The sequence below is a fragment of the Lissotriton helveticus genome, chromosome 1_1 (assembly GCF_964261635.1).
Source record: "Lissotriton helveticus chromosome 1_1, aLisHel1.1, whole genome shotgun sequence".
Taxonomy (NCBI): domain Eukaryota; kingdom Metazoa; phylum Chordata; class Amphibia; order Caudata; family Salamandridae; genus Lissotriton; species Lissotriton helveticus.
Window position 1 is genome coordinate 2,051,546,135 of NC_136057.1, and position 26,477 is coordinate 2,051,572,611.

Sequence of the window (26,477 nt, forward strand, 5' to 3'; positions counted from 1 at the left end):
CAGCAGCCACCGATAAGCCAACCGTCATGACTTGGAACCCCGCCACCATCGAGCTCATCACCACGACCATGAAGAAAACCCACTCAGGAGCCCCTACGGACCCCTGCCATCCACACATATTCCCCAGGGCTGCCGCCGCCATCGCACCCGAGCTAGGACAGACCATCAACGCCTCCTTTGGATCCGGCGTTTTCCCAGACAACTGGAAGCGGGTGGAGGTTAAGCCCCTCCTCAAGAAACCAACAGCCGACCCAACGGACCTGAAAAACTACTGGCCCAGCTCTCTCCGCCCCTTTGCTGCCAAAGTCACAGAGAGACTCGTAAACACCCAGCTGACCACCTTCATCGAAGACAACTCCATCCTAGATGCCTCCCAGTCCGGATTCCGAAGCAACAACAACACCGAGACCGCCCTCCTCGCCGCCACTGACGACATCCGCATACTATTTGATCAGGGTCAGACTGCAGCCCTCATCCTTCTAGACCTCTCCGCAGCCTTCAACACCATCTCACACTGCACGCTCGCAGCCAGACTTCACGATGCATAGATTCAAGGAGCTGCCCTCGACTGGATCCAATCCTTTCTCTCGGGCAGAACCCAGAGGATCAGACTTCCTTCTTTCCTCTCCAAACCCATTGATATCAACTGCGGAGTGGCCCAAGGATCATCGCTCAGCCCCATGCTCTTTAACATCTACATGGCCCCCCTCGCCGCCATTGTCAAACAGCATGGGCTCAGCATAGAATCCTATGCCAACGACACCCAGCTCATCCTCTCACTGACGAAGAATCCTGTGCAAAGATCAACGCTGTCGCCTCAACCAGTTTTAACTGCCTGCGCATCCTCCGCAAGAACTTCAAATGGATCCCACCGATTACAGAAGGACTGTCACCCACGTGCGCATAACCAGCAGACTGGATTACGGCAACGCCCTTTACGCCGGAATCAACCGAACTCTTCTACACAAACTCCAAACCCTCCAGAACGCTGCAGCCAGACTCGTCCTCTGGACACCGCATCACAAACACATGACCCAACACCTACGAGACCTTCACTGGCTCCCCGTCGAGAAGAGGATCACCGTCAAACTCCTCACCCACACCTACAAATCCCTCTACAACATCGGACCCAAAAACCTCAACTAGAGGGTCTCCTTCCACATACCCAAGAGGAACCTCCGCTCTGCTGTCCTCCCTCTGGTAGAAGTCCCCCAAATCCGCAGAAACAGAGCAGGTGGAAAAGCTTTCTCCCACATCGCAGCCAAGACCTGGAATGAGCTCCCGGTGAACATCAGACGCTCCCACAACCTGCACACATTCAGGAACGACCTCAAGACCTGGCTCTTCGACTGATCCGGAGCTGTTCCCTCTTCCCCCGCTAGCGCCTTGTAGCGTGCTATACAAAACCCCTGATTGATTGATTGATATACTTAAATATGACTACAAAACTACTATAAAGTGCAATTCAAGTGAATGAATATAAGACAGTAAAATAATATAAATATTTTGAAACATGTTCTAGCGAACAAGCTTTTATGAATTACTCACTGGGTAGTTATCAGGAACGTGACCCTCTAGTATTTTTGGTACGTCCTCAGTCTTCAGACCTGCACCCGGTTTTTCTTCCAGTCCCATGGAATCACATAAAACAAAGGGCAATAACTTTCCACCTTTTCCATCTTTGATATTGTATGCTCTAAACTGTAAACAAGGAAAATAGGCATGATATAGGTTTAAGAAGTTAACGATTAAAGTTTTGTAAGACAAATTTAATAAAAAAAGGAAAAACCATTGCTTCCAACAGTGCCTAGAGCCGGAAATTCCACAGTTTAAAGTACTGATTCAGTAAAAGAGGGAGTTGAACGCACATTTATCTGGTAGGGAAAATGCTGAAAGTGAATACTAGACAATTAGGGCACCTGAAGCAGATAACGGGAGTACGAAATTTAAGCAACAACATGATAGGTGTGAACAATGGAAAACCAGAAAGATATAAAGGAGAAAGAGGAAAAAGAGGGTTGCACCTGCACATGCTGAAAGAGATCATTTAGGAGCCATCGGAGGTAGGTTTCTATAACTATTACACCACTTTGAAATTACAGATGTGCAGTATGAAAAACTATAAGATAAAAAAAGTTATTATTAGAAGAGGACTTTAAGTACCATCAAGGGTCTTCATACAGACGCATGAGTCTATTAGCTGGATAATATATTGGCAAGAAACCCTGAGCACAAGTATCTAGCAATTTTAATATATTCTTTGAAGAAGAAATTAAATGGTGGAAACATTATTCTGACAGGGGTCGAATAAAGTTTTTTCAACTGACTATTCAACTGGCTTGAAATAATTAGGTAACTGATGTTCAAAGTCATACAGTAATTCGAAAGGGAGGAGAAAGGGAGATGGGAAAAGGAACACCCAAAACAAGATAGGGCTTGTTACAAATAAGACCAAATGCTAAAAATTCCCACTGTGACTGTACTCTTTAACTGGTGGAAAGGAAGCCATGTATTTATTAATCAGATTCTTAAAATGTGTATTTTAAGTGTGCATACACATTAACATAATTCTGAGGTTTGTGTCATGTGAAATATAAACTATACTGAAATGAATAAAAAAGTATGACAAAACTTCATCCTATATGACTGTTCAGAATACGTGCTATGGGAGAAATACTTATAACAAGCATCCACAAAGCCAATTGGTTTGGCCTTTAACACAGGTACAGTTACCTCAAGTAATTACTAGACGTCCTTTCAGAGTCAGAAGCAACTGTGTGCAGTTTTTAACAAGACTGCAGCCTTTCAGAACTTTACTAGATGTACCTCTCAAGTCAGAAGCAACTGCTCAAAAAGTCTATCATGATGCTGCATTAACTCATGTTGTTACTAAGGGGCATATTTACTAACAAGTCAAGCAATGCAACCGAACAAGACATCTTGGTGCATTGTGCGACAAACAGAGGGCTAGAATGCACCATATCTACCAAGATATGGCACATTCCGGTTCCGCCTCTGCACTGGCGCACTAGCACCAACACAGGCATCCTTGCACCATGGAGCACATGTGCCTGTGTTACAGCCAGGATTGTTTTATGCAGGAAGGGGCACCTTGCTGCACAAAACAATACTCTGAAAGCTTTTCCCTCTTTCTACATGTGCTGCAGCCACACACGTAGAAAGAGGAAAAGAAATAAGGAGAAATATATTTCACCTTGTTATACTTCACCTGGGAAGGTGTAGCATTTTGACACAGTCCCAGGTTAATTAGTCATAGTAAATCTAGGAATGCGCATAAACCATGGGTGGATGCCTGGGAACACTGAAGCACCAGCCATGAAGACCTTCCCAGGGCAGAGTAATGTAATGTAAGGCAGCTACTTATGCTGTCTTGCATTAGTACAGATTCACTGGCCATGCAGAGCCACGCAAGATGGCTTTGTGTGGCTTTGTGAGTCTCACTGAAGCCCCTGTGCTGCCTTGGGCTTTGTACATCTTGGCCCAAATGACCTTCTTGATTAAGATGCAACTGCTTAAAATGTCCATCACAAAGTTGAGGGTGTGTGGCTTCAATATAAAAATGTAGATATACTCTTTTGCTACTCAAATAAATCTAGCTTCACTCACAAGTAAAATGGAAATGCATTTATATTTTTTGTGAAGGTGCATTTCCACAAGTTGTTACTTAGTGTCCCTCATAAGTCAAATGCAAAAGTATTGAACTTCTAACATGAAGCTGCAGTTCCATTAGTCATTACTAGGTGTCCCTATAGAGTCATTTGCAAAACCATTAGCATTCTTAAATGAAGCTGCAGTCCCACTAGCGGTAACTAGGTGTCCCTGACAAGTCAAATGCAAAAGCATTGATAGACTGGTGCAATTCTATAAATCCTTACAAGGTGTCCCTCACAAGTCAAAATCAAAAGCATTGAAATTCATTAAGTTGCAGTTCAACTAGTCGTTACTAGGTGTTGCTCAAGTCAAATGCAAAGATATTCTTTTGACATTGCAGTTCCACAAATCGTAACTAGGTGTCCCTCACAAGTCTTGAAATTCATTAAGTTGCAGTTCAACTAGTCGTTACTAGGTGTTGCTTAAGTCAAATGCAAAGATATTCTTTCACATTGCAGTTCCACAAATCGTAACTAGGTGTCCCTCACAAGTCAAATACAAAAGCATTGAAATTCTTACTTCAACCTGCAGTTCCAATAGTTGTCACTAGGTGTCCCTCAAAAGTGGAATGGAACTCCCTTGAACGTTTTTCATGAAACAGCAGTTCCACAACTTGTTACTAGGTGTTCCCTCCTAGTCACATGCAAAATCACTGAAATATCTTCACAAATCTGCAGTTCCAATTGTTGTAAAATAGAGGATAAGCTCAAGTCAGAAACAACTGCTTCAAAAGGCCTGCACCAAGTTGAGGGAGTGTGGCTTTAGTATATACGTTGGCAAATGCAAGTAAGTACATTTATTTGTTATTTAATTAAAATCATTACAAAGAAGTACATATCAAGCACAAAGTCTGATTGAACATATATGGATATAATGCATTACAATAAGCTGATCAGCATTTGCTTAACCCTTTTCTAGTTAGAGACTAAAGTGCATTATACTAGCAACTAATAATAACCATTTGCCAATAACAGTCTATAATGACTGAATAAAGTGCAATGTGCTCTCTGCGACGAAACTAATGTGCATTGTGCTAGCAGCAAATATTAAAAGTATCACGATAGCAATTAGCAGCAAAAGAAAAGAGCAATTAGTAACTTCTGTTACAGATTATCTGTAACTATTAGCAGCAAGGTATGAAGTGCATTAATTTTCAGTAACAAAGCTAAAGTGCATCATGCTAGCAGCAACAAGATATGAATTATTGTATTAATTAAAAACTAATATATAATACAAAGCTCCTACCGGTCATAAAGTGCACCTGTGCTGACCTCTAAAATCATAGAAAATAATTGTACATAATGTGCTAACCACAGCCATAAAATAACATTTTGAATTACAACATTACGACTGGTAAACTACAACGCAAGTTAAAATAGTTTGTACAAACTACAAGGATTACACAGATTCAGAATGAAATAAAAATACAATAAAACAGCCCACCTACTCCTGAAAAACAATAAAAAACATTATATCATTACCGTAGCAGATATATCATATACTGGAGATGTCAGCACTACGTAATTTCTCTTCCACTATAAAGATGAACTGGACACATTGGTGAATGCTATGAATATTAACACCTCGTAAACAAAGAATAATTGCCGTTCTACAAGTTCTAACCCCCATTTCTTTAAAGATAGGCTTTAAAACTGACTTCCGCTCCTGAAGTAGTTTTGGACATAGCGTTACAATATGCAGTAAGGTTTCATCACACAGCCCACAAAGCCTACAAATTTTTGATGACCATTTATACCCCCATTTTGGGGTTCCATCTTTGGTTGGATATATGCCGAACCTTAGTAGCATGAATTTCTTTTTGATCAAGGGTTTGAATTGAAAAAGCAAATAAGGTTGGACTAACAACTTATCAAAGGAGTTAGCTACAGACCAGAAGTGTTTTTTTCCCCTTAGTTCATCTTTATCCATTATTTCTGACAACAGAGCAGCAGTTAGGTTAATTGATTTTTTATAAACCGATTTACTCCTCACTTCATCTACTAAATTTGGGCATTCAAAATTACATAGACACTGAGATAAATAATGCTGCCAACTGCTCGAATATTCACCCGTCAAAATCTCACGCCAGCACACATTTGCTAACGTACCCTCATCAGCTTGTGATAGTGTTAATAACGTTTTTAAATATGTTGCTTGTCTGACCAATAACTGTTTTCTTAGTCCGTATTCCAGCCTTAAATTGGCACGAGAAATCTGTCTGGGTATCCTAAAGACTGATTTATACGTCCTTACTTCTATGTCATCAAGCAGTTTCGCATCCTTGCCTCAAAAAATTATAGAACCGTAGTCCAAGGATGGAATAAGCTTTGCTCTCATGACTTTCAGCAAGTGATCGTAATTGGGGCATAACAGCTTATCTCTTAGTTTTCTGAAGGCAAAGGCAAATTAAGTACCTTTCGCCTCTAAATTATTAAAATGCTGCCCGAATGACAAACCATCATCAAATGTGATTCCCAAATATTTATATGATTTTACACATTCTATAGCCAAACCATTAATATTCCATTCCTTTACTCCCGGTTTACCTTTTCCAGTTGTCATTATTTTGGGGTTTTTTGCATTAATTGTTAAACTGTTTTTTATAACATAAATATTAAAGGAGTTTATTAGTCTTTTTAACCCTATAACCGTTTGGCTTAATAAAATGGTGTCGTCTGCGTACTGTAAATATTTAATCTCTTTACCCATCACAGAAGGGGAGTGTGAAATGACATCATTAAAATGGGCCGGGAGATCGGACATAAATAAATTAAAAAGGCAAGGAGCCAAAACGCATCCTTGTTTCAAGCCGACATTAGTTTCGAGACGACGGGTGGTGTGTCTACCGTCGCCAATTTTGATCTGTACCCAAGTATCGGAGTATAATAATTTGATCATTTTTAGAAGTGCTTCTGATATACCCCAATTAATTAACTTCAACCAAAGAGTGTTTCTGGGGACAGAATCAAAAGCGGCTCTTAAGTCAATGAAACAGATGTACAATTTTTGTTTCCTACATTTTGCTCTTTCGCCTAATAATGTCAATAAAATCAAGTTAGTGAGAGTTGATTCTCCCTTTCTAAAACCTGTCTGAAGGTTTGGAATCAGTTCTTCTCTTAGAGCCCACGACTCTAACTCGCCAACAAACAACTTGCAAATATTTTCGCATCTACATCTGTAAGTGTTATTAAGCGATAGTTTGCAGGATTGTCCTGGGTGCCGCTTTCATAAATTGGCTGAATGATACTTCCCTGCCATAATTCCGGGATACAGCCAAATGTAGGAACTTCATTAAAAAGGAGCGTTAATAACTCTGGCCAATTCGTTATTTTAGCTTTAAAAATGGCATTGGGGATTCCATTGGGGCCAGGCGCTCCATTAGATCTAATCTTGAATGGGACTTTTTTAACTTTAACAACCGACCATGGCTCAATGTCGAGGGAGCATAGTGAATCACTGGCACTTGTGAGAAGGCCCCCTTCTGCTGACTCCAGTTGGCAATGATGTCGATAGAATTTACCATCATCGCACTGTGGGCCTTGAGTAGCTGATTTAAAATTATTAAAAAAGTTTACCCAACTTAATTCATCAATGTTAGCACTGTTACTTCTAAAATTACCATTTTCTAGATTATTAATAATACCCCAAAATAGACGCGAGTCCTTCGACTTGCATGCGTAATGAAGTTTGGACCAAGTCTCTTCATAATACGCTTGATTAGCACTCCAGATTTCATTCTTATAACCCCTTTTTCGGTCTTTGATTTTAAGTGACATTGAAAAGTAAGATAACTCTTTTGCTTTTCTAAACAATGATCCTATTGTTTTGTTAAGGGTTCTTTTCAAGTACAGTAAGCAATGGGACAACCACCCAGGATTCTTCGGATTTAGGATAATACCCCCCGTGGGTTCCTGTTTAGAAAATGTATCCAAAAGAGAATCACATAGGTAGGGCCAGAGAGCAACCATTGAGTTCCCTTTGGAATTAGCTAAATGAGCATCAAGAATTAGATGAGAAAGGAATTCCAAGATATCGTTCTCAGTTTTATCGTTCCATATCAGCCTTTTAAGATTAAAAGCAGTGGGGGCTATTCTAAGTATTCTGGATTCAGGTAAATGATCAAAAGAGAAATTAAAAGAAATTACTTGGGGATTATGGTCGCTGTCAATCCTTGGAACTATCTCATAACTTTGGACTAAATCAGAAAGTTTATCTGACAATATCGTAGTCTATTATAGAGGAGCTACCAGATTTGTTAAATGTAGGGGTATGCTCTCTATCATGCATAATCTTTAGATTATATTTTATAAACTCACAATTAGACCATTGAGACAGCAGTTCTGACTGAATTGTCCGCTTTTTGTATAGGACTAGAAGAGAGTTAAAATCACCAGATATGATCATCAGTGAGTCCATGTGATCATAATATAGCACTTTCACCATTTCCCATAACTGAATAAGTTGCAATGATTTAACCTTTTTTTTCAAACTTAATTAAACATTTAGAAAAATTAACAATTGTCTACCAATTAGTTTAACGCACTGTATCCATTTGACCTGAAGGTCAATCTCGAAATGCTCAACATCAAGACTTAAGGAGACATATATAGAGAGACCACCACTTGGCCGACCGTAAACGGCCTCCCGAGATGCCACGTTCAAATATTCAAAATAGCCAATCAGTGGCTCGCTACACATATTCCATTTCTCTTGCAGAATTAACATATCAAAAGTTTTTTAAAAACCTACCACATTAACATCCTCAATAAGAGATTTAAAACCGTTCGTATTCCAAGAACAGAGTTTAAAAGAAGTTGGAACTTTGTCTAGAGCGGGCCGGCATCAATCAATCTTAACTGGATTTACACTTGTTAATGTTGACGGGAGCCAACTCCAATCTTCAACAGGCACGGAGGCTAACTTTAACTCCTCACAGATTCGTGAACCTGGCTGAATGCTCCTGATTTTAATGCCACGTGGTGCATTTAGCTCTAATGATGGGCCTGAGGCACCTTTCAATACTCCAACATGGGCTGCCTTAATTATTTTTAGGATATCCTTCTTTACAACCAGACTACTCGATGACTTGATCGGAATTAACGGAGTTGGGTATTGCAAACCGTGAAATCGCCATACCTTAATACCCCAATTTTCAAATCTATTAGCATTGGCCATTATTTTACTAACAATGTCATCGTTTAGCCAAGTCGTAATCGTTATCTCCCTAGAAATGTTGCCACTATCTTTCTTGACCTCCACAAAGTCCAGATCTTCAGATACTACATCCTTTAAGTTCTGGAATTGCATTTAATAGTTTCACAATGTTTCCACGATTCGAAATATCGTAGGTGCCTCTTGTAGAATACTGGGGACAAAAAGCCACTTTTCTCTTTTCAGCCAACACATCGGCAGTTACTATATCATCCCTTACTCTCGAATCAGGTAATCCCAGTATTGGGGGACAAAACAGAGACCGTCAAATTATTTCTTTCAACCCGCTCAGGCGGCATTAAAACCTGTATAGGTGGACAATCCTCCTGTTCCTTCATCTTGCATAGGAGAGGAATCTGATTTACACTTTTCTCGTTAAAAAGTTTTTGGTTCTGAATACAGGGTCGATCAGATTGATCATTCCTATTACGTTGAGGTTGGATGGGATTAACTTTTGTCTCGTTAGAACTATTTTAAATTCCATGTTGGACTATCCGTTCGTCTCTAGATTGTACTGTCCCTGCCTCCTCTAAGTTTATTTCAGGCTGAACTTTAGGCCCTACTATAACTTGAATCGAGTTTAAAGTGTTCTGATTGGTGATATTCTGATTTCGATACTGGAAATCCAGTTCATTACTAGGCTGAACTTGCCCTGCCGTCCCTAAATTTTTGGGGGCTTGAATTTTAATCTGCGCATTCGGTTCGGGCGCCTCCTTCATCACACTAATAACAACTTGACTAGTTTGTTTATCCTTTATGTCAACTTCAGAAGCTTTCATTGATCTAAAAATTGGGAAGAGGGCCTTAGATTTAAGATTCGTGGTTGTTTCGAGACTCTTACTATCTCACTATGGAGTTTTTTTCCGTGCTGATTTATTATGGGTTTTCCTTAACCTTTTTCTCGCCCATTTAAATAACACCTCAGGCTCTGGGATAACTGGTGATTTTGTACTTGCGTTGGGGAAGATCATACTCGACTCAGTTTTTTTCTTAATGGTTGTGGTTTGGATGGGCTCAGCAACAACACTGATGTTTTCATCAACTATCAATTGGGCCTTAGTTTTCTCACTTTCACTTTTAATCAAAGAATGTCAAAGTTTTGGACATTGGGAGTTATTGGCCACATTTACCGGATGGTTTATCCTGTCCGAAACTAAGATATTTCTGCTATCTACTGCTTTTCCACAGACAGTAGGGCTATCTTTATTCACCCACCCAACTATAACAGGGCTGGTTTGATTCTTTTTTTTGCCCAATAATTTACAAGGATCTTCACGGCCTTGAAAACACCCACATGACGATGGGTTGCCTGGATCATCACCATCACGCCCTTGAACTTTTCTACCTGACAACAATTTTACCTCGTGAACCATAGAGCTGACAATTAAAGGTAAATCAGAAATTTTGTCGATGAGTTGAGCACATGTGCAAGAAATTAACTGGCTCTCTTTATCTGCTTGTACCGTAGAAATCAGTTTGGCTAATTGCAAAAGCTTTGAGTCGATTCCTACTACATGTGTAGCAAGTGTATTTAAGATATCCACCTGGATGTCTAGCTTGTCCGAATGGAAATTAAGGGCATTAGTGATTGAGCCCATAGTAATTAATAGGCAATCCCATATACCTCGCTCAGGACTGTTTACATTATTTTCCATAGCACCCGATCTGGCCTGAAAATTCTCATCACATTTTGTTAATAAAGATAAATCAACTATGTTAGATGAATTACATTTCTCATTTACATTAACATTGGGGGTGTTACACCTACCAGTCATACCTGGAACCAATAATGATTTGTTAATAGTAAAACTATTCTCCAAAATTATACTCGACTGATCCAAATTAAAAGGACGTGCTTCACCAGTTTTCACCGACTGCTCGATTGGGCTTGATACTAATTCATCCAGAAAAACTTAATTTAACTCGTCAACAATAGGATCTGACACCATAACCACATCGCTCATATTATGGATCGAGCAGGAGGAAATATCACTTACTGATCCAGAAGCTTTTACGCTCTAATCTGATCTTTTACAGGGCTCCACCTGTCTGGTACTCGGTGAATCGTCCACCACAATTGACTCTGTAGGATATACCACGGTTTTGTGAGAATGAATTTGTACTTGCGTCTGCAGCTGACCTGAAGGTACCAATAAACGTTTAGACGGCAGAGGCATTACTTCATTTACAGTCTTGTCTAACTTTAAACTCATCTCCTGAGAACCAGCAACTTCATGCGGATTAACTACTTCTGAAACAGTTTTAGGCTCTATTACTGCACAGGAATGGGCACTTTTTATACTCCTCTCTGGGGAGCCAGCCGCTTCGCACAAATTTACTATTTCTGAAGAGATTTTAGACACCATTAATTCACATGGCTGAAAACATTTTACACCCAATGGTGGTGATAATAGAGGGGGTAATCCCCAATCGCTGACAGACTCAATATTTTTAAATGAATTTCTTTTTTGTTTTTGAAACTGATTATGATGGTACTTAAAAAAGAAATTCTTAATAGATGGTTGAGTGTCTGTCTTTAAGCTCTTATGGACCTGACCGGGGGTTATAGAGTTATAGAAGAAGAGACCAATTCAGCTGACTCATTCAAGTGCTCCCTTGATGAAACACTAACTCCACTTGCGCAGCTTGCTTTGCTGCCCCCTTCGTTTATTTGAAACTGCTTAGAATGGGACCCCACATTAATCGACTCCTCAGACTGCTTAGATTGGGACCCCACATTTATCGACTCCTCAGACTTCTGCCACTGTTTTAATTTCGACAGAGAGAAAACACGACTTTGAGGCAAAGCAGCAGAGTCTTAGAATAGAATTTCCAATCATAGCTGAAACATCATGGTCTCCATACAGAAGCTACCCTGGTGTTATAAGAGGGTCAATAAAACCCCAATCATACCGTACTCTAATTGAAGATACAGATGTATGTGAATGAATATTATGCTGTCAATGTACCCCACATTGTTTGTTTTGTTTCCCCAATTACAGGTACACTTATACCTCAACAGAAACAAAGTGGCCATACTAGGACCACACTTATTACTGCACAAATCGTGTGAGTATTTTATCTAGTCCTGACGAATGCCCCATAGACCCGGCTGGGCGAGGTGGGGCAGAAACATGTTGACTGCTCTTTTTAAGTGGTATAATAGGATCTGGTAACGCGATCTACGAATATACCGATTGAGACTTTTTAATAGCAAACCCAACCAACTTCTCATTAAAAATTACTTTGGGATGTAGTATTGCTTTTAGAATCAAACTATTCCCTTTTTTTGTGGGCGCTTACTTATCTCTGGACACTACTGCGCTTTCCAGAGGTTGCCTCAGGCTTGAAGCAGACATACAGCACATTAACAAACCTGATGATAATGCCATAACGCATGTGTGGGGCAGAAAAACAAGATATACCGCAAACGACTTTACCATCGCGTTTATGAGGGTTTTTTAAGACAAACTATGGTAATGCAGTTACAAGTGTCCATTCCAAACCTGATTTTTTTCGAATGTTTTAATTTTGGCAGAGCCCCACGCTGATGGCCCGATCTCATAATCTACCGTCTCCCGGCTGGGGGTGCCGAAGATTACAATAACGGTTAACGATACCAGATAACAACACCAGATAGTGACGAAGGTAATAACAAAGCAAACCGAGTAAGGCTGACTTCCAATGATAAAGCTCACGCCTCACTCCTTTAGCCAAACTCAAGAGTCAAAAATCACCCTTGCAGGTACCCCCCTTTTAGTTGACCCCCCTGATTGACAAAGTCCGCCGACTGTTCAAATCTTGTCTTTTTTCTACAGTAGTCCCAGCATGGCACAACTACCATGGAACCTTTACTCAGGGGTGGCGACTGGTGGTACTCACAGTTCCCCCAAGTTTTCCCGCGGTTCGGGCTCACTGTATTCCTGAGTGTACCCGCTTGTGCGCTTGGTGTGCTTAATCCACCATGCAGGGGTACCAGAACCAGAACCAGAGCCTCCTTCACGACTCCTTCACGACTCTCACTGCTCAGCACAGCACAGCACCAAACCAGGTCTGATCCCGAGAGGATCCTCTCCTTCACGGCTATCAGGCTCTCACTCACGGCAGTCGTCGCAGGTTCTCCACTGTTTCCACTGTTCTGTGTCACCTTGGCACTCGTAGCACTCACGTCGCAGCTTCTCCGCTGTATTTGGCCGCCCACAGCATTCACGGCACTCTCGACACCCGCGTTGCACCCGTGTCGCAGCTTCTCCACTGTAGCTGGCTGTATTTGGTTGTGTTCGGCTGTATTTGGCTGTCTAGTGGCACTCTCAGCATTCTCGGCACCCGCGGGTTAGCGGCACAGCTCATGGTGCTTGAACCGGTGCTTAGACCGTCCGCCAGAGCTGCCGCCTCTCTCCTCTTATCCTTGTCCAGTCCGATAGCCTCAGCGGAGGGGGGCCGAGTGAAGGGACGAGGGAGGGCCAGCCACTCTCAGTGAGTCTCAATTGCCTTAGCCCCGAAGGTGGCAGCGGGTAACAATGGCCCCCAGCTTAGACTCGATCTCAGACTCGGTCTCGATAATGCCCGCAACTGAGTTTTTCCACGGCACTCCGCTTTCAACCGCCGCTCTGTTCCACTCTGCTCCTGCTCGCTCGCTGCTCTCTCAGCTGCCTGACAAACGTGGACTGGATTGCAAATTTAACCCGTTGTGCTTGTTTTCCATAGGATTGTTTGCCAAAGATGCTTCACAATAAGGAGTCCAAATTACAGATTTAAATACATTGGGAGTTGTGTTTTGTAAGTTTGTGGTCACACCTTACTGGGTCTCTTAGTCACTGGTGAGTACAATACAATTGCATTGCTTATTTTTGTTATGTTTTGTTGACAGGAAAGTCTCACAAACTCCACTGGAAGTTTGCAATTTTTTGTGTACTCTCCCTCTAGGGACAAGTAGTGTTAGGGCAGCCTTGTGAAACTTCCTCTATGGGCGAGTGGCGTTGCTGCAGCCTTGTAAAGCTTCCTTACTGCAGCCTTTTGAAGCTCCTTCTAGAAATGAGGTGGCATTACTGTAGCCTTGTGAAGAATGACCTGCACTAAGCTGAGGGGATGTGTGGCTTTAATATATAAATCTGCCTGCACATTTCTATTTTAACCAGATAATGAGTCCAAATTTCAGATTTCACTACATTTCATCATTTTCTTTTAAAGTTTGTGATCACACCCTACTATTTATAGGAACTTTTATTCACTGCTAAGTACAACATAATTAAAAAGCTTATTTCGGTTAAGTGTTGGTGCCAGGAAAGTCTTGTGTCTCCATGTAGAGGTTTTCAATTTTTTTTTTTACTCTTCCTGTTGGGGTAAGCAGTGTTAGTGCAGCCTTTTGAAGCTTCCTCCAGGGGTAAGTGTTAATTTAACCTTACTGATACTCCCTCTAGAGGCGAGGGGCATTACTGCAGCCTTGTAAACCTTACTGCAGCCTTTTTTACAATCCCTCTAGGGCAGAGTGGCGTGAATGAAGCTGTGCTAGGGGAATTAAACATTTGTGCACCACTTTCTTTGATTTAAGGAGTGTTTTCTGCATACTGACAGTGCGTGTACAACACTCCTATATTGAGATGCTGCTCCACAAGTAGATACTGCAGAGCTCTCTCAAGTCAGATAAAAGGGGTTAAAATGTCAATCACAATGCTATAGGCGTGTGGCTCATACTTGAGCATAATATACCTTGAAAAAACAAGAGATTTTGGCAAAACAAGAAGTTTGTTTAATTAAACAGTGTAGCCGAATGATCAGCCACAGGCATAGCGTCTGAGGGCTGTCTCAATTTACAATTGGTCTAAAATGGGGTTTTTTATAGTTCATTGAATGCAATAAAATAGTTCCAGTGATCCCATTTTTGTAAGGAATGTGAATTTCAGTCTTTGGAGTCATAAATTAATGTATTGAATGAGGAATACAGGTGGGCCTCAAACTTGCGTGGACACAATGTTGCCAGTGGGTAACGTATCCAGATGAACGGAATGGGGATCGCGTGATCATTGCGTGTACTGTGTTCTTGTTGACTGTGTGTTCCTAACTTCATGTGGCATCTGACTTTATGGTGTTTTGGGAACACGTGCACCCCTCCGGCCTTGTGTGCTTTATTGGTGCCAATCCCCCTGAACCAATGTGGTGTCACTGCACCTATCTGTGGAATTTATCTGGGATTTCTTGTTGTGCTCATTTGTCTGATGGCTAAATGCCACCCCACCTGTGACCTGTCATTCAGTGACCCCAGGTCTGGGTCTCAGAGCCTGCCTGCCTATGCATTTCTGAGTCAAGGTTGACGTGGAGTTTGCAACTGGCGAATTTGTCAATAAAGATGCAATTTTATTTTTATACATGAATGTATTGTTATTCATATTGAAATCTGCATATACATTCATTTATTCAATCTTCATATACACTCTAACTACTCCAATGACTTCTGATAATTTTCAGTAGAATAAATAAATATACCAAAGCTGGTTTATAGTGAGGAATGAACATTTTAATTTAGAATTAAAATAAATGTCTTGAAAGGTATGGAAATTGTTGCTATAACCCTACTAGTCATTGGGAAGTGCAAGTGTCTAAAAATTTTGAATGATGGGAAACTATTTTCTGGGTGCATTTGTACATGTGCAAGGGTAAAATACAGTCACTTAGAGTGAAAGCGTCCAATTGCTGGAGTAGACTGATCTGGAGATCCTTGCCATTTGCCAGAGAGGAAAGAAGTATAATTTGAATGACATGTTAATAGACCAATGATGAAAGAGCATTGATGTTTGTTTTTTCGGTATATGTTCTTGCAATACATGTGGCTGGCAAGACAGCTAAAGCTGTTTTTAGGCTAGACCTAAAAATGGTGTGGTTAGGCGACAGCATAAGAAACCACTAACGAGAATCAGTGTATGAAAATAAAAATTAATTTCTCACAACAAGAACAACAATTAATTGGTCACAATAAGAACAGCGGTGTTCTTGAGCTGCTGCAAATATATACCATTAATAATAATGTACGGGTCACATTAAGTATATGTTTCTTCCTACCAATAAGTGCTTTTCTGAAGTGGCTGTCCAACTTACTATGGGAGTGTAGAGGACTGGGAAAGCAAGGCAATGCATATGTACATTACAGATAAATTATTTTTTTTTATTTAAAAGGTTTTATATAGCGCTGGCTAGACCCGGAGGTATCAGAGCGCTTTACATGGGTATCAGACAATAAATTGCAGTTTTCAGCTGTACAAAGGTTACACAGTTATTAGAACATGGCAATTTTAGTTACAAGTAAGGTTGAGACAAACAAAAATGAACATATAGGTAGGGGAAAAAGCTGGCAAGGGGAGATATTCCAGGGAGTGCGTTGGTAAGAGCCGGGGAAGTAGACAGAGAGTGGAGGAGGTAAAGAGGAGGGGAGGGTTAGAGACACGGCATGGCAAGAGGAGGGGGAGGGTGACAGGGACACAAACCGGTAGGGGAGTCAAAGCTGCGCCCAAAGTCCAGAAGCTGTGATCCCAGGGGGAGTGGTATCATTTCCCCATCTCTGTTCCGAGAGGCTCCCTAAGCGCAGTGGACTCTCTCAGAGGGGTCTCTGAGACTCCAAGGCCTATTTACTGGATCCTTCCCCAAAAAGGGGAGAGGGAGTGCTTTGTCAAGGGGCGCCATACCATACCTCAATTGTGAGTGGCTCCCTTGGCGCAGTGGCCTCTCACAGAGGGTATTCTGAGACTCCAGCGTTTATAACTTGGATCTTTCCCCAAAAAGGGGAGAAGGAGTGCTTAGTCAAAGGGCACAAAGGACAGGGGGCTAGGTGGTGAAAGCAGGCAAGGGGAGATATTCTGGGGAATGGGGGGTAGTAGCAGGGGAAGTAGACAGAGAGTGGAGGAGGGAAAGAGGAGGGGAGGATTAGAGACACGGCAAGGCAAGAGGAGGGGGAGGGTGACAGGGATACAAACCGATAGGCGGTTCAAAGCTGCGCCCAAAGTCCAGTAAGCTGTGAACCCAGGGGGAGTGGTATCATTTCCCCATCTCAGTTGCGTGAGGCTCCCTAAGAGCAGTGGATTCTCTCAGAGGGGTCTCTGAAACTCCAAGGCCTACTGTACTGGATTGTTCCCCCAAAAAGGAGAGGGGGAGTGCTTTGGCAAGGGGTGCCATACAATACCTCAATTGTGAGTGGTCCCTTGGCGCTGTGGACTCTCTCAGCAGGTATGCTGAGACTCTAGCGTATATATCTTGGATCTTTCCCCAAAAAGGGGAGAAGGAGTGCTTAGTCAAAGGGCACAAAAGGACAGAGGGCTAGGTGCTGAAGCAGGCAAGGGGAAATATTCAGGGGATAGGAGCACGGAAGTAGACAAAGAACGAAAGAATGCTGAATAGGAACCAATAGATAGGAGACAAGGAAAAAGCAGAGTCACAGAAATATGATGGAGCGGGGGTGGGCAAGACAGGGAGATGGGGAGAAAAAAAACTGTGCCCAAAGTCCGTCTGGGTAGGTGACGGTCAGGGGATGAACCAAGGCCAATCTCCTCAATAGCTGAACAGAGCAGCTTCACCGGGCGTCAGACATAGTGCTCGGACTCCGCTGTCAGGATGGGGATCTGGGCTGGGCACTGCCAGAGCTGTTCCTGGTCTTCGGTACGGGTGTCCACAGTTTTTTCAAGGTCATCTGCCCTCTTCCAATGTCTGTTACCTCCTTTCTGATTTCCTTAATAAAAGTCTGCCCGTCAGATTTAGGAGATCTAATTTCAGCTTTAATTTCCTGCAGAAATTGTGTCATAATAGGTCCTTTTTGTCCTTGTGACATTATCATTTATATGTGTAACTTGTCCACTAGAAACTGAACAGATGTTTCTAAGCAGTCATGCACCCAAGAATACAAAAATGCTGCAGAAAGAATAAAGTCAATTAGTAAAGTCTGCACATCACAGAACCTCCAATGCTGAAACGGAGAGATATGGTTTGAAAACATTCTAGAGACCATAAAGAAGCAGATGTTATCTTCATCCAAGAATGGCTGGTGCTATTTCTGCATTACCCTGCTAATTATTTGCCACGCCACCTTTTTTCAAGTTTTTTTGAAAGTTTTCCTGAATGTTTTCTTTGTATATTGTAGAGATAAACAACAGTCCATGAAACCAAAAGAATGGCAAGTGCTGTAAAGGAGGCTGAGATGAGAAGATGACTTAAAAAACATGAACATAGTCTTAGGAAGAAAGCATCTGCCACAATTAGCTCCACTTCTGCCTCTTCATAGAAGGATCCTGTATTATAGAGACATGTGTACAGGCCACTGTCAGAAGGCCGTACATTTTGTATTATTAAGGACATGCTGCCGGCTTTGTTGCCTTCTTTAATAAGGGTTGTCCTGCCTCTGTACTCTTCCATCTGATATTCATACTGGTCCTCTTTCTCCGATACAATGGACAAGGTCCTGGTATTAGTCTTTAAACCACCTTATGGTCATGTTCTCTGCATTGATTTGGGGTGACAGGTGGCATGGTAACACAGCATCGTCTCCAGGAGGGATGACCAGGGGCAGGTCCAGTCCAATGACAGAAAATAACATGTCAAAGTCAGGTGTAACTCTGTACAATTCCCTTGAAGTGATGGGGCGACGTTAAGGAGAAAGAATATAAAAAAGTAGATCATCATCAAGATTTTAGTCTTCATTATCTTAGACAGCTCTCACTGCAAGAAGTGGTATTAAATGTGCATCCGACATCTAAATATTCCCCACGATGGGCCTGGTATTTGCCCCCTCCCTCTGCCTGGGCCACACCCGAGGGCACCGTCAGACTGGGATCGACTGCAGATCTGTCCACTCTGAGGTGAGGCCAGTCCTGCAGCTCCCCCAGGGCAGCAGCAGTCACCTCTTCCTGCCCGCCCCCGTTCCTGCCCAGTTACCTACTATTAAGAGGGGAACAGATCTGGCTTTCTCACCTTCTGTGAGCATAAGCAGCCTCAGAATCCCTCCCACCCAACAACCTCAAACAAAACGTGCAGTGAGAGGCAAAGAAACTATTCAAATGGCCGAAGTCTTCAGACACCTTATCTTAAAATACCTTTGACCACAAAATTCAGCTGACCCAGCCTCATCTGAATCATGCCACTTTGAATTCAAGTCAAATGCATTTGTTTTTGGAGCTGACTTGATTAATGTAAGAAATGAAACATTTGCAGTGCAGTATGAAAGAGGAATCTAGAAACACGTGTCTGGGGATACACTTGAAAAGAATACTGGTACTGGCACTGGCCAACAAACTGTGAGAACTGTGTGTGAAGCGAGCAAAATTGAACCACATCGACCATGATGCATGAGGTAATTCAGCTGTGACGTGTCAGCAGGGTGCTCCAAATCCCTTTGACTGTTTAAGATGGCTCCCGTGGGCCGTGACCTGACGAGCTCTGTGAGCACCTGCGCGCTGAGAGTGGCACTAACCCTGAGGAAACTGCGGCAGCACGTCCAGCGACCGATGAACATTTTCCCCACCGATGAAAGAGGAATCTAGAAACACGTGTCTGGGGATACACTTGAAAAGAATACTGGTACTGGCACTGGCCAACAAACTGTGAGAACTGTGTGTGAAGCGAGCGACATTGAACCACATCAACCATGATGCATGAGGTAATTCAGCTGTGACGTGTCAGCAGGGTGCTCCAAATCGCTTTGATTTGCAGTGCAGTACTTCAGGCCATTCTCTGCTGTTAAATGAGTGAACTTAGGGGCCTGTAGCTCTTGCACACATGCTCCTCAGTTAGTCCTTGGGGAAAGTCAAGTTTGCAACTGAAGAAGGGGTGGATGAAGGGGTGGAAGCAGAATTTGTTCACTTGCTTCTACTTCTTATGGGCTTGGAGGTGTTTATCTCTGGCCTCACAATGGAGCTCCAAGGAGAAATAGCATGGAGAGGGGATTCAAGTGTCCCCAGAGACCGACTACTTGGACTGTTGGTGCTTGCCCTTCTGTAGAATGGGTCCTACTGTAATCATACATAATGACTGATGTCTCAGCACCGAATGGCTGTAGTATGGCCCGATCCAAAATGGTAATGACACTTGCATCAAGCAATGACCGAGGAGGGCTGTCACTGTCTCTCTTTCTCTTTTTATTGTGATGCATTCCTTTCAATGTATTCATTTATTTGGACATTGTTGTATGCACAGACATTACCCAAAAGTGTTAGTGTGCTTTACAATAAAACAGTTTGTTATAAGGAACAAGGGAACCCAAAGTAGCAATCGGTATGGGACCTTGGGGGTATATAATGTTTCAAAAGACAATGGTCCCAAACATTAACAAGGATGGAAGAAACCAAATAAATATAGACCGAGATTGAAATCTATATTTGCTGTCCAGCCGGAGAGGTTTTAATAACAAGTATAGTTATATGTAACCAGGTTGCTAAAAAATTTCCAAGCGGGACACAACCTGTGTCCAACTACCACATATGTGAAAACATATGACGTACATATAAGTGAGAGGCAAGGGGGGGGGGCAGTCTGTAAGTTATTCAAAGTTAAAACAGACAATTGGTATTGAAGTACACTTAGGTGATTTTTCAATAAAACATTTAAATCATCAAGTGTACGCTGTCGACGACGTTTCGATCCCTAATTAGTTTGGGATCATCATCAGGACATACTGATTCATGCCTCGATGTGGAGCAAAAAGACAGTGTTGTCTATTATTGCATGGCAAAAGAGCCTATGCGTGCGGTGACCACTGAAGCGTTCCACAGGGGGAGGGGAACACATCAAGGAAGGTGAAGGTCCCGCATTCTGGTCTGGTACCGGTCGGGGGGACGGATGGTTCCGATGGAACAGCGATGGACCTCCGCTATGGGAGTCTGCAGCACGGACCGAGCATCGACTCGCCCGCTGCTGCAAACTCCCATAGCGGAGTTCCATCGCTGTTCCATCGGAACCATCCGTCCTGCCACTCAAAGTTTTTGTGAAGCAGTAGTTTTTAAAATTTAAGTTATCAGTATATACTAAAACAGTGCATTATTAAATACATCGAGGAAAATACTGAAAGCACACCATCACCATGTCTTGTAGGATCTCTCCCTAATAGATGACAATATGGTCCCACGTGTTTAGAAGAAGGCACACCGGTCCTGGCATGCAGGCAGGTATTGGTAGTCCAGATTCCAGGGCAGGTGATCCTGGCTTCCCTGGATGATGCCCCTTCACCCAGCAGTGATACTAGCAGGCTAGGCAGCTAGTCGTGGTTACAGGCAGAAGTCTTGCAGAGGTTCCCCTCCCCATTCTGCCCAGCTGGTTGCTCTGTAGATTACAAAGTATTGGGTCTCTGTCTGCACTACTTAAAGTTCTTTTCCACAAAAAAAAATAGATTATGGGTCTGGACCTTTGAGGTTTTATTTTTGGGTTTGGTTTCTTTAATGTGGACATCTCTCCCTTACATCCTTCCGTCTAAAAAATGTCTGTCACAGCAGGTAGGTCTCCAAAGCTAATTAACTCACAAGATTCATGGAAGTGATCAGAGTTTACACCTGGATGTCAGCCACAGTGATCTGTGCCTCAGAGATTAATCCTGTGCCCTCAGCCCTACCCTTTATGATTTTATCAGCTCTATCGCCCTCTTCCTCAGATGTGTCCAGGCCCCTTTTCCTTGTGATCTGTAATTGAAATAAAAAACCCTTTGAAATGCACAGGGAGTGCCTAGCTCCCCCTCACACTGTGCTTGTCCCTCCCAGCTTACAGGAATGCAGCAACATACAATTTTTTCTGGAAGGATTCCTCCACTCCTTATGTACCCCTCAGGCAGAGCTAGACTTCCCTAAATGGAACCCAAGGTCCTCCTTGTAATGTACGAGTGCAGGCAGTTCTGCATCCAGTAAACATTCACAGCACACTACACTGTCTAGTAATATTGGGCCCATGTACCCTGCTACAACCAGCCTTTCCACATGCAGCACTGCGCACACTGTTCAATACTACAATCTCTCTGTACTGCACCAGAGTGTGTCACTTTAAACACCCTCTGCCAGCGCACACACATTTACCATGTGCACACAGTTCCATACTACAACCTTTGTGTAGTGTGTGTTGTGTGCAATCACATGCACTCAGTATGTTTTTACTATGTACAAACCTCTACATCAATCTGATGTAGGCCAAAGGGGAGTTAAACACACAGCAGCTGAACTTTTAAAAATGTGAGTGAGCTTATAAGCCTAACACCAATGACGAAGAGTAAAAAGTGCCTGGTCACTACTACTGATCATCACACAGTATTCTGCCACCACCACGATTGTGCTGTTTAACTCATGGTGAAGGCAGTAGCCTGTCACTAGTATTAGGGTAGCACCTTAAGAGCTCCTCCCGGTTCAACAAGACCACAATTCGTGAGACAGGCTTATTTCGTGGTGCACAAGCATGATCCTTGTTCGCCTACGACAAAAATAACAGCTTTAGGGATCCAGACAACAATACAGTTGGGCCTTCAGGGCAGGGGTACATGTCTTCACTAAGTAAATGACTTTTCCGTCTCAACACAAGGTATGGTAGACTGTATGAATTTGAGCTTGCTGCAGGCAAGGTTTGTGGTAACCTCAGTGAAATCAACAGTAAAAAACGGCCAAGCAGCCCATAATCCAGGCCCACAAACAACCAAAAGAATGGCCCAAAACTGCCTTTTGAGACCAGCCTGTCGGGCACTGCCTGACTGCCCTATTGGCAAATTTGACCCTGGTCTGTGGCACTTCCCAATATATGCAAGAATGCAATTGTATAGTATCTAGCAGCACATGCCCAACATGTCCTGTGTGGACTATATACTGCTAGAAATTATGCTGTTGCCTTGAAAAACTTGCCACTAGATGACCGAGAGATTGCACAGCTACCCAAGGCACAGTCCTGAAGTGCACCTGATCACATTCAGCCAATGCTGCTACACTACACCACCTTGAAATGATTCAGCTGCTGTCTTGGAGCATGCTACTTGATGAGAACTGCATTGTTGCCCCTACCCAGATAGGACAAAGCCACTGAATTGACAACTCACCTAGTATATGAGGAAGGAGGCACTGCTGCAAACTGGGACATCTGCCACCGACATAGGGTGCCCAGAAGAGGGCTGCTCAATGAAGTCGGATGCACGTATGTTGCTGACTTCAGACACCGCTGCACAGCCCACATCTGCTCAGAAGGAAGGGAGCAGCCGTGGGACAAACCTGCAGCCTCGCGTCTTCCCTCATCGCAGGAGGAGAAGGAGCAAAGTGCAGGAGGAGAAAGGATTACCAGGGACCACAACTGTTGAAAGCTGAAGGTTTGAGTGCCTGATATAGATGATTTAGTCACCTCGGGTGAGCACTGCACCTGTCATCACACCTGCACTAGGAACTCTTAGAATAAGAGAAATGGAAAGGAGGAAGAGGGGGCATCCTCACTGTAAGGCAGTAATTTTGCACCAGTAATTCGGAATACCAGATAATCTTTCTTGTATTGTGTGCTATTGGGTTTCACTGTGTATTAAAGCACTTCTGTTTTTACAAAGGCACGTACTGAGCTGGATAAGGGCCGGTCTGCAAAGCCGCGGTAGGATAAACAACAGCACATCACAGGCAAATGACGCTAGCACACACAGCTGTGGCCCAGTAGCCCTCTCCTTGACCCGCTGCTCCCAGAAAAGGATCTGACAACTTGCAATTATACAAAAAATTAAAAGCTAGAATTATGGGGTCCTGGTAATGAGTTTACATAAAATTATAATATTTAATTTCAGGACAAATATTTTATTTAACAAAAAATCACCAGATCGCAAGTTGGTGTTGGGGGACAAACAGTTCCATAAAAAGATAGGCCAAAGTCCTTGGGGCAAAACGAGTTAATACATTTATAGCTTGAAAAGGAGCATTAAGGCATACGGAGATTAAGAATTCTTGGTGTAAAATGATACTGCTCGAATGGGTATTTTAGGCCAAGTACAGGTGTATTTCACCATCAATAAAGACAGCTTTTTCAGTGACAGCTTTGGTGTAATAATAGAATGGCACCATATATATAACTATGTAATTTTGCTGCAAAAGAAAATGTAAGGTGTATAAGTTGGTTGAAGCTTTGCTGCCTTTTCCATTATAAACTGAGGAACATCTCTGGTCTCTATGTGTCATGGCAAGCTGCTCACCTCCTGTGAGGGCCTCAAGGCGCAGGCGGGGGTGGGCGTGGGGGGGTGCAGGCAGGGTAGTGCAGCTCGGGTGCAGTCAAAGATCCAGGTCTTGAGGTTCTTCCTTAGGTGTGCAGAGTAGGGGAACATCTGATGTTGACAGGGAGCTTGTTCCTGGCCTTGGCTGCGACGTAGGAGAATGCTCTTCCGCCTGTTCTGGTTCTGCGCATGCATGGGCACTCTGCCAGGGTGAGGACGGTGGAGCAGAGGTTCCTTTTAGGTACAGGGAAAGAGACTCTCACGTTGAGGTATTTGGGTCTGATGTTGTGGAGGGATCAGTAGGCGTGTGCGAATAGCTTGGAGGTTACTCTCTTTTTGACAGGGAGCCAGTGGAGGTATCGTAGGTGTTGGGTCATGTGTTCATGTCGTGGGGTCTGGCTGTAGTGTTATAGATGGTTTGGAGCTTGTGTAGCAGAGTTCTGTTGATTCCGGCATAGAGGGCATTGCCGTAGTCCAGTCTGCTGGTTATGAGTGCATGGGTGACGGTCTTTCTGTATTCGGGGGGATCCATTTGAAGGTGTTTGCGGAGGATGAAGAGGCATTTGAAGCAGGTGGAGGCGACTGAGTTGATCTGGCGGGTCATGGTGAGGGAGGAGTCTAGGACGATGCCGAATTTCCGGGCGTGGTCTGATGAGGTGGGTTGGTTCCGGAGGGCGGAAGGCAACCATGTGTTATCCCAAGGGGGGGTGGAGGGTCCAAGGACAAGAACCTCTATCTTCTCTGAGTTGAGCTTCAGACAGCTGTTGTTCATTCAGGCTGTGACGTCCTTCATACTTTCCTGGAAGCAGAGTCTGGTGTCTTTGGGTTTCTTCGTGAGGGAGAGGATCAGCTTGGTGTCGTCAGCGTAGGATACTCTGCTGAGCCCATGCTGCCTGACAATGGCGGCTAGGGGGGGCATGTACATGTTGAAGAGCCTAGGGCTGAGCGAGGATCCTTAGGGTACTCTGCAGTTGATCTCTGTGGGTTCGGAGAGGAAGGGTGGGAGGCTGATCCTTTGGGTTCTGCCGGAGAGAAAGGATCGGATCTAGTTGATGGCGGTTCCCATTCGTATCCCGGCGTCGAGGAGTCTGGCTGCGAGTGCGATGTGAGACGGTGTCGAAAGCTGCAGAGAGGTCTAGTAGGATGAGGGTCGCAGTATGGCCCTGGTCGAGTAGCATGTGAATGTCACTAGTGGCAGCAAGGAGGGCGGTCTCGGAGCTGTGGTTGCTGCGGAATCCGGACTGGGAGGGGTCTAGGATGGTGTTCTCTTCGATAAAGGCGATCAGCGTTTACGAATCTCTCAGTGACTTTGACGAAGGGGGGGGGAGAGATGGGTCAGTCGTTTTACAAGTCCGTCGGGTCACCGAGGGCTTCTTGAGGAGGGGTTTGACCTCTGCCTGCTTCCAGTCGTCGGGAAGATGCCAGATTCCAAGGAGGCGTTAATGGTCCGGCCTAGTTCGGGTGCAATGGCGGCGGTGGTAGATATGAGGTGGGTAGGGGACTGTGGGGGCTCATGAGTGGGTGTTCTTCCTAGTTGTGGCAGTGTCATCAGTGGTAATAGGTTTCCAGGCGGTGTTGGTAGGCTGATTGTTGGAATTTGAGAGGAGAGTGGTTTCTGAGGTCCGTTTGCTGAAGTTGTCATAGAAGGCCTTGATTTTCAGGTGGAAGTAGGAGCTGAGCTTTTTGCAGAGGTTGTGGGAAGGTGTGACGTCTGTGGCTTTGCTGTGGGGTTTGGTGAACTGCTGTATAACGTTGAAGAGTTCTTTTGTGTTGCTGTCGTTGTGTATGTTGTCCTTGTTTAAGGTCCACTTGGTGGTTCTAATGTGCTGGTGGCATTCGGTCATGGCGTTCCTGTAGGTGTTCTGGTCTTGGGTGGTTTTCCTGTTCCTCCAGAGTTTCTCGAGGCATCTGCAGGAGCACCTGGCTTCTTGGAGGTCAGTGGGGCCTTCAGGGGGCGTTGTTTGATGGGGTGGCGGAGAGGTGCAAGCTTGTCTGCGCAGTTGGAGATCCAACAGTGAAGTTCTTTGGCTGCGGGGTTGGCATTGGTCATGGCGGAGAGGGGGATCATGAAAGAGGGTGGTGTTGAGTAGTTCCTCTGTGATCTTGCTCCAGTTACTTCGTGGCGGGCGCAGGGTGGGTTTGGGTAGGGTGGTGGTGTTGAAGGTGAAGTGTACACAGAGATGGTCTGTCCAGAGGGGCTGCGTGGTATGGCAGAGGTGGATGTTTGTCCCTCCTGCGAAGATGGGGTCGAGGATGTGTCCTGCTCTGTGTGTGGGGGTGGGGACAAGCTGTTTCAGTTCAAGGTTGGTGAGGTTGTCGAGGAGGGCGGTGGAGTCAGGGTCACTGCGGTTGTCGAGGTGGAAGTTCAGGTCCCCGATGAGGATGTAGACCATTTAGGTGACGGTGTGGGGTGAGATGAGGT

At 43.8% G+C, this 26,477-nt stretch overlaps 1 protein-coding gene across 3 annotated transcripts in view; it reads right to left on the bottom strand.

Annotated features, from left to right (window-relative positions):
- The window catches only part of LOC144755726 (interferon-induced protein 44-like), a 210,437-nt gene that overhangs the window by 65,039 nt on the left and 118,921 nt on the right, over nucleotides 1-26,477 (bottom strand). For all 3 annotated transcript variants that reach the window (XM_078644922.1, XM_078644929.1, XM_078644939.1), the window contains exon 5: nucleotides 1,549-1,701. In XM_078644922.1, coding sequence (XP_078501048.1) covers nucleotides 1,549-1,701 — 153 coding nt within the window. The remainder of the gene's footprint in view (nucleotides 1-1,548; nucleotides 1,702-26,477) is intronic.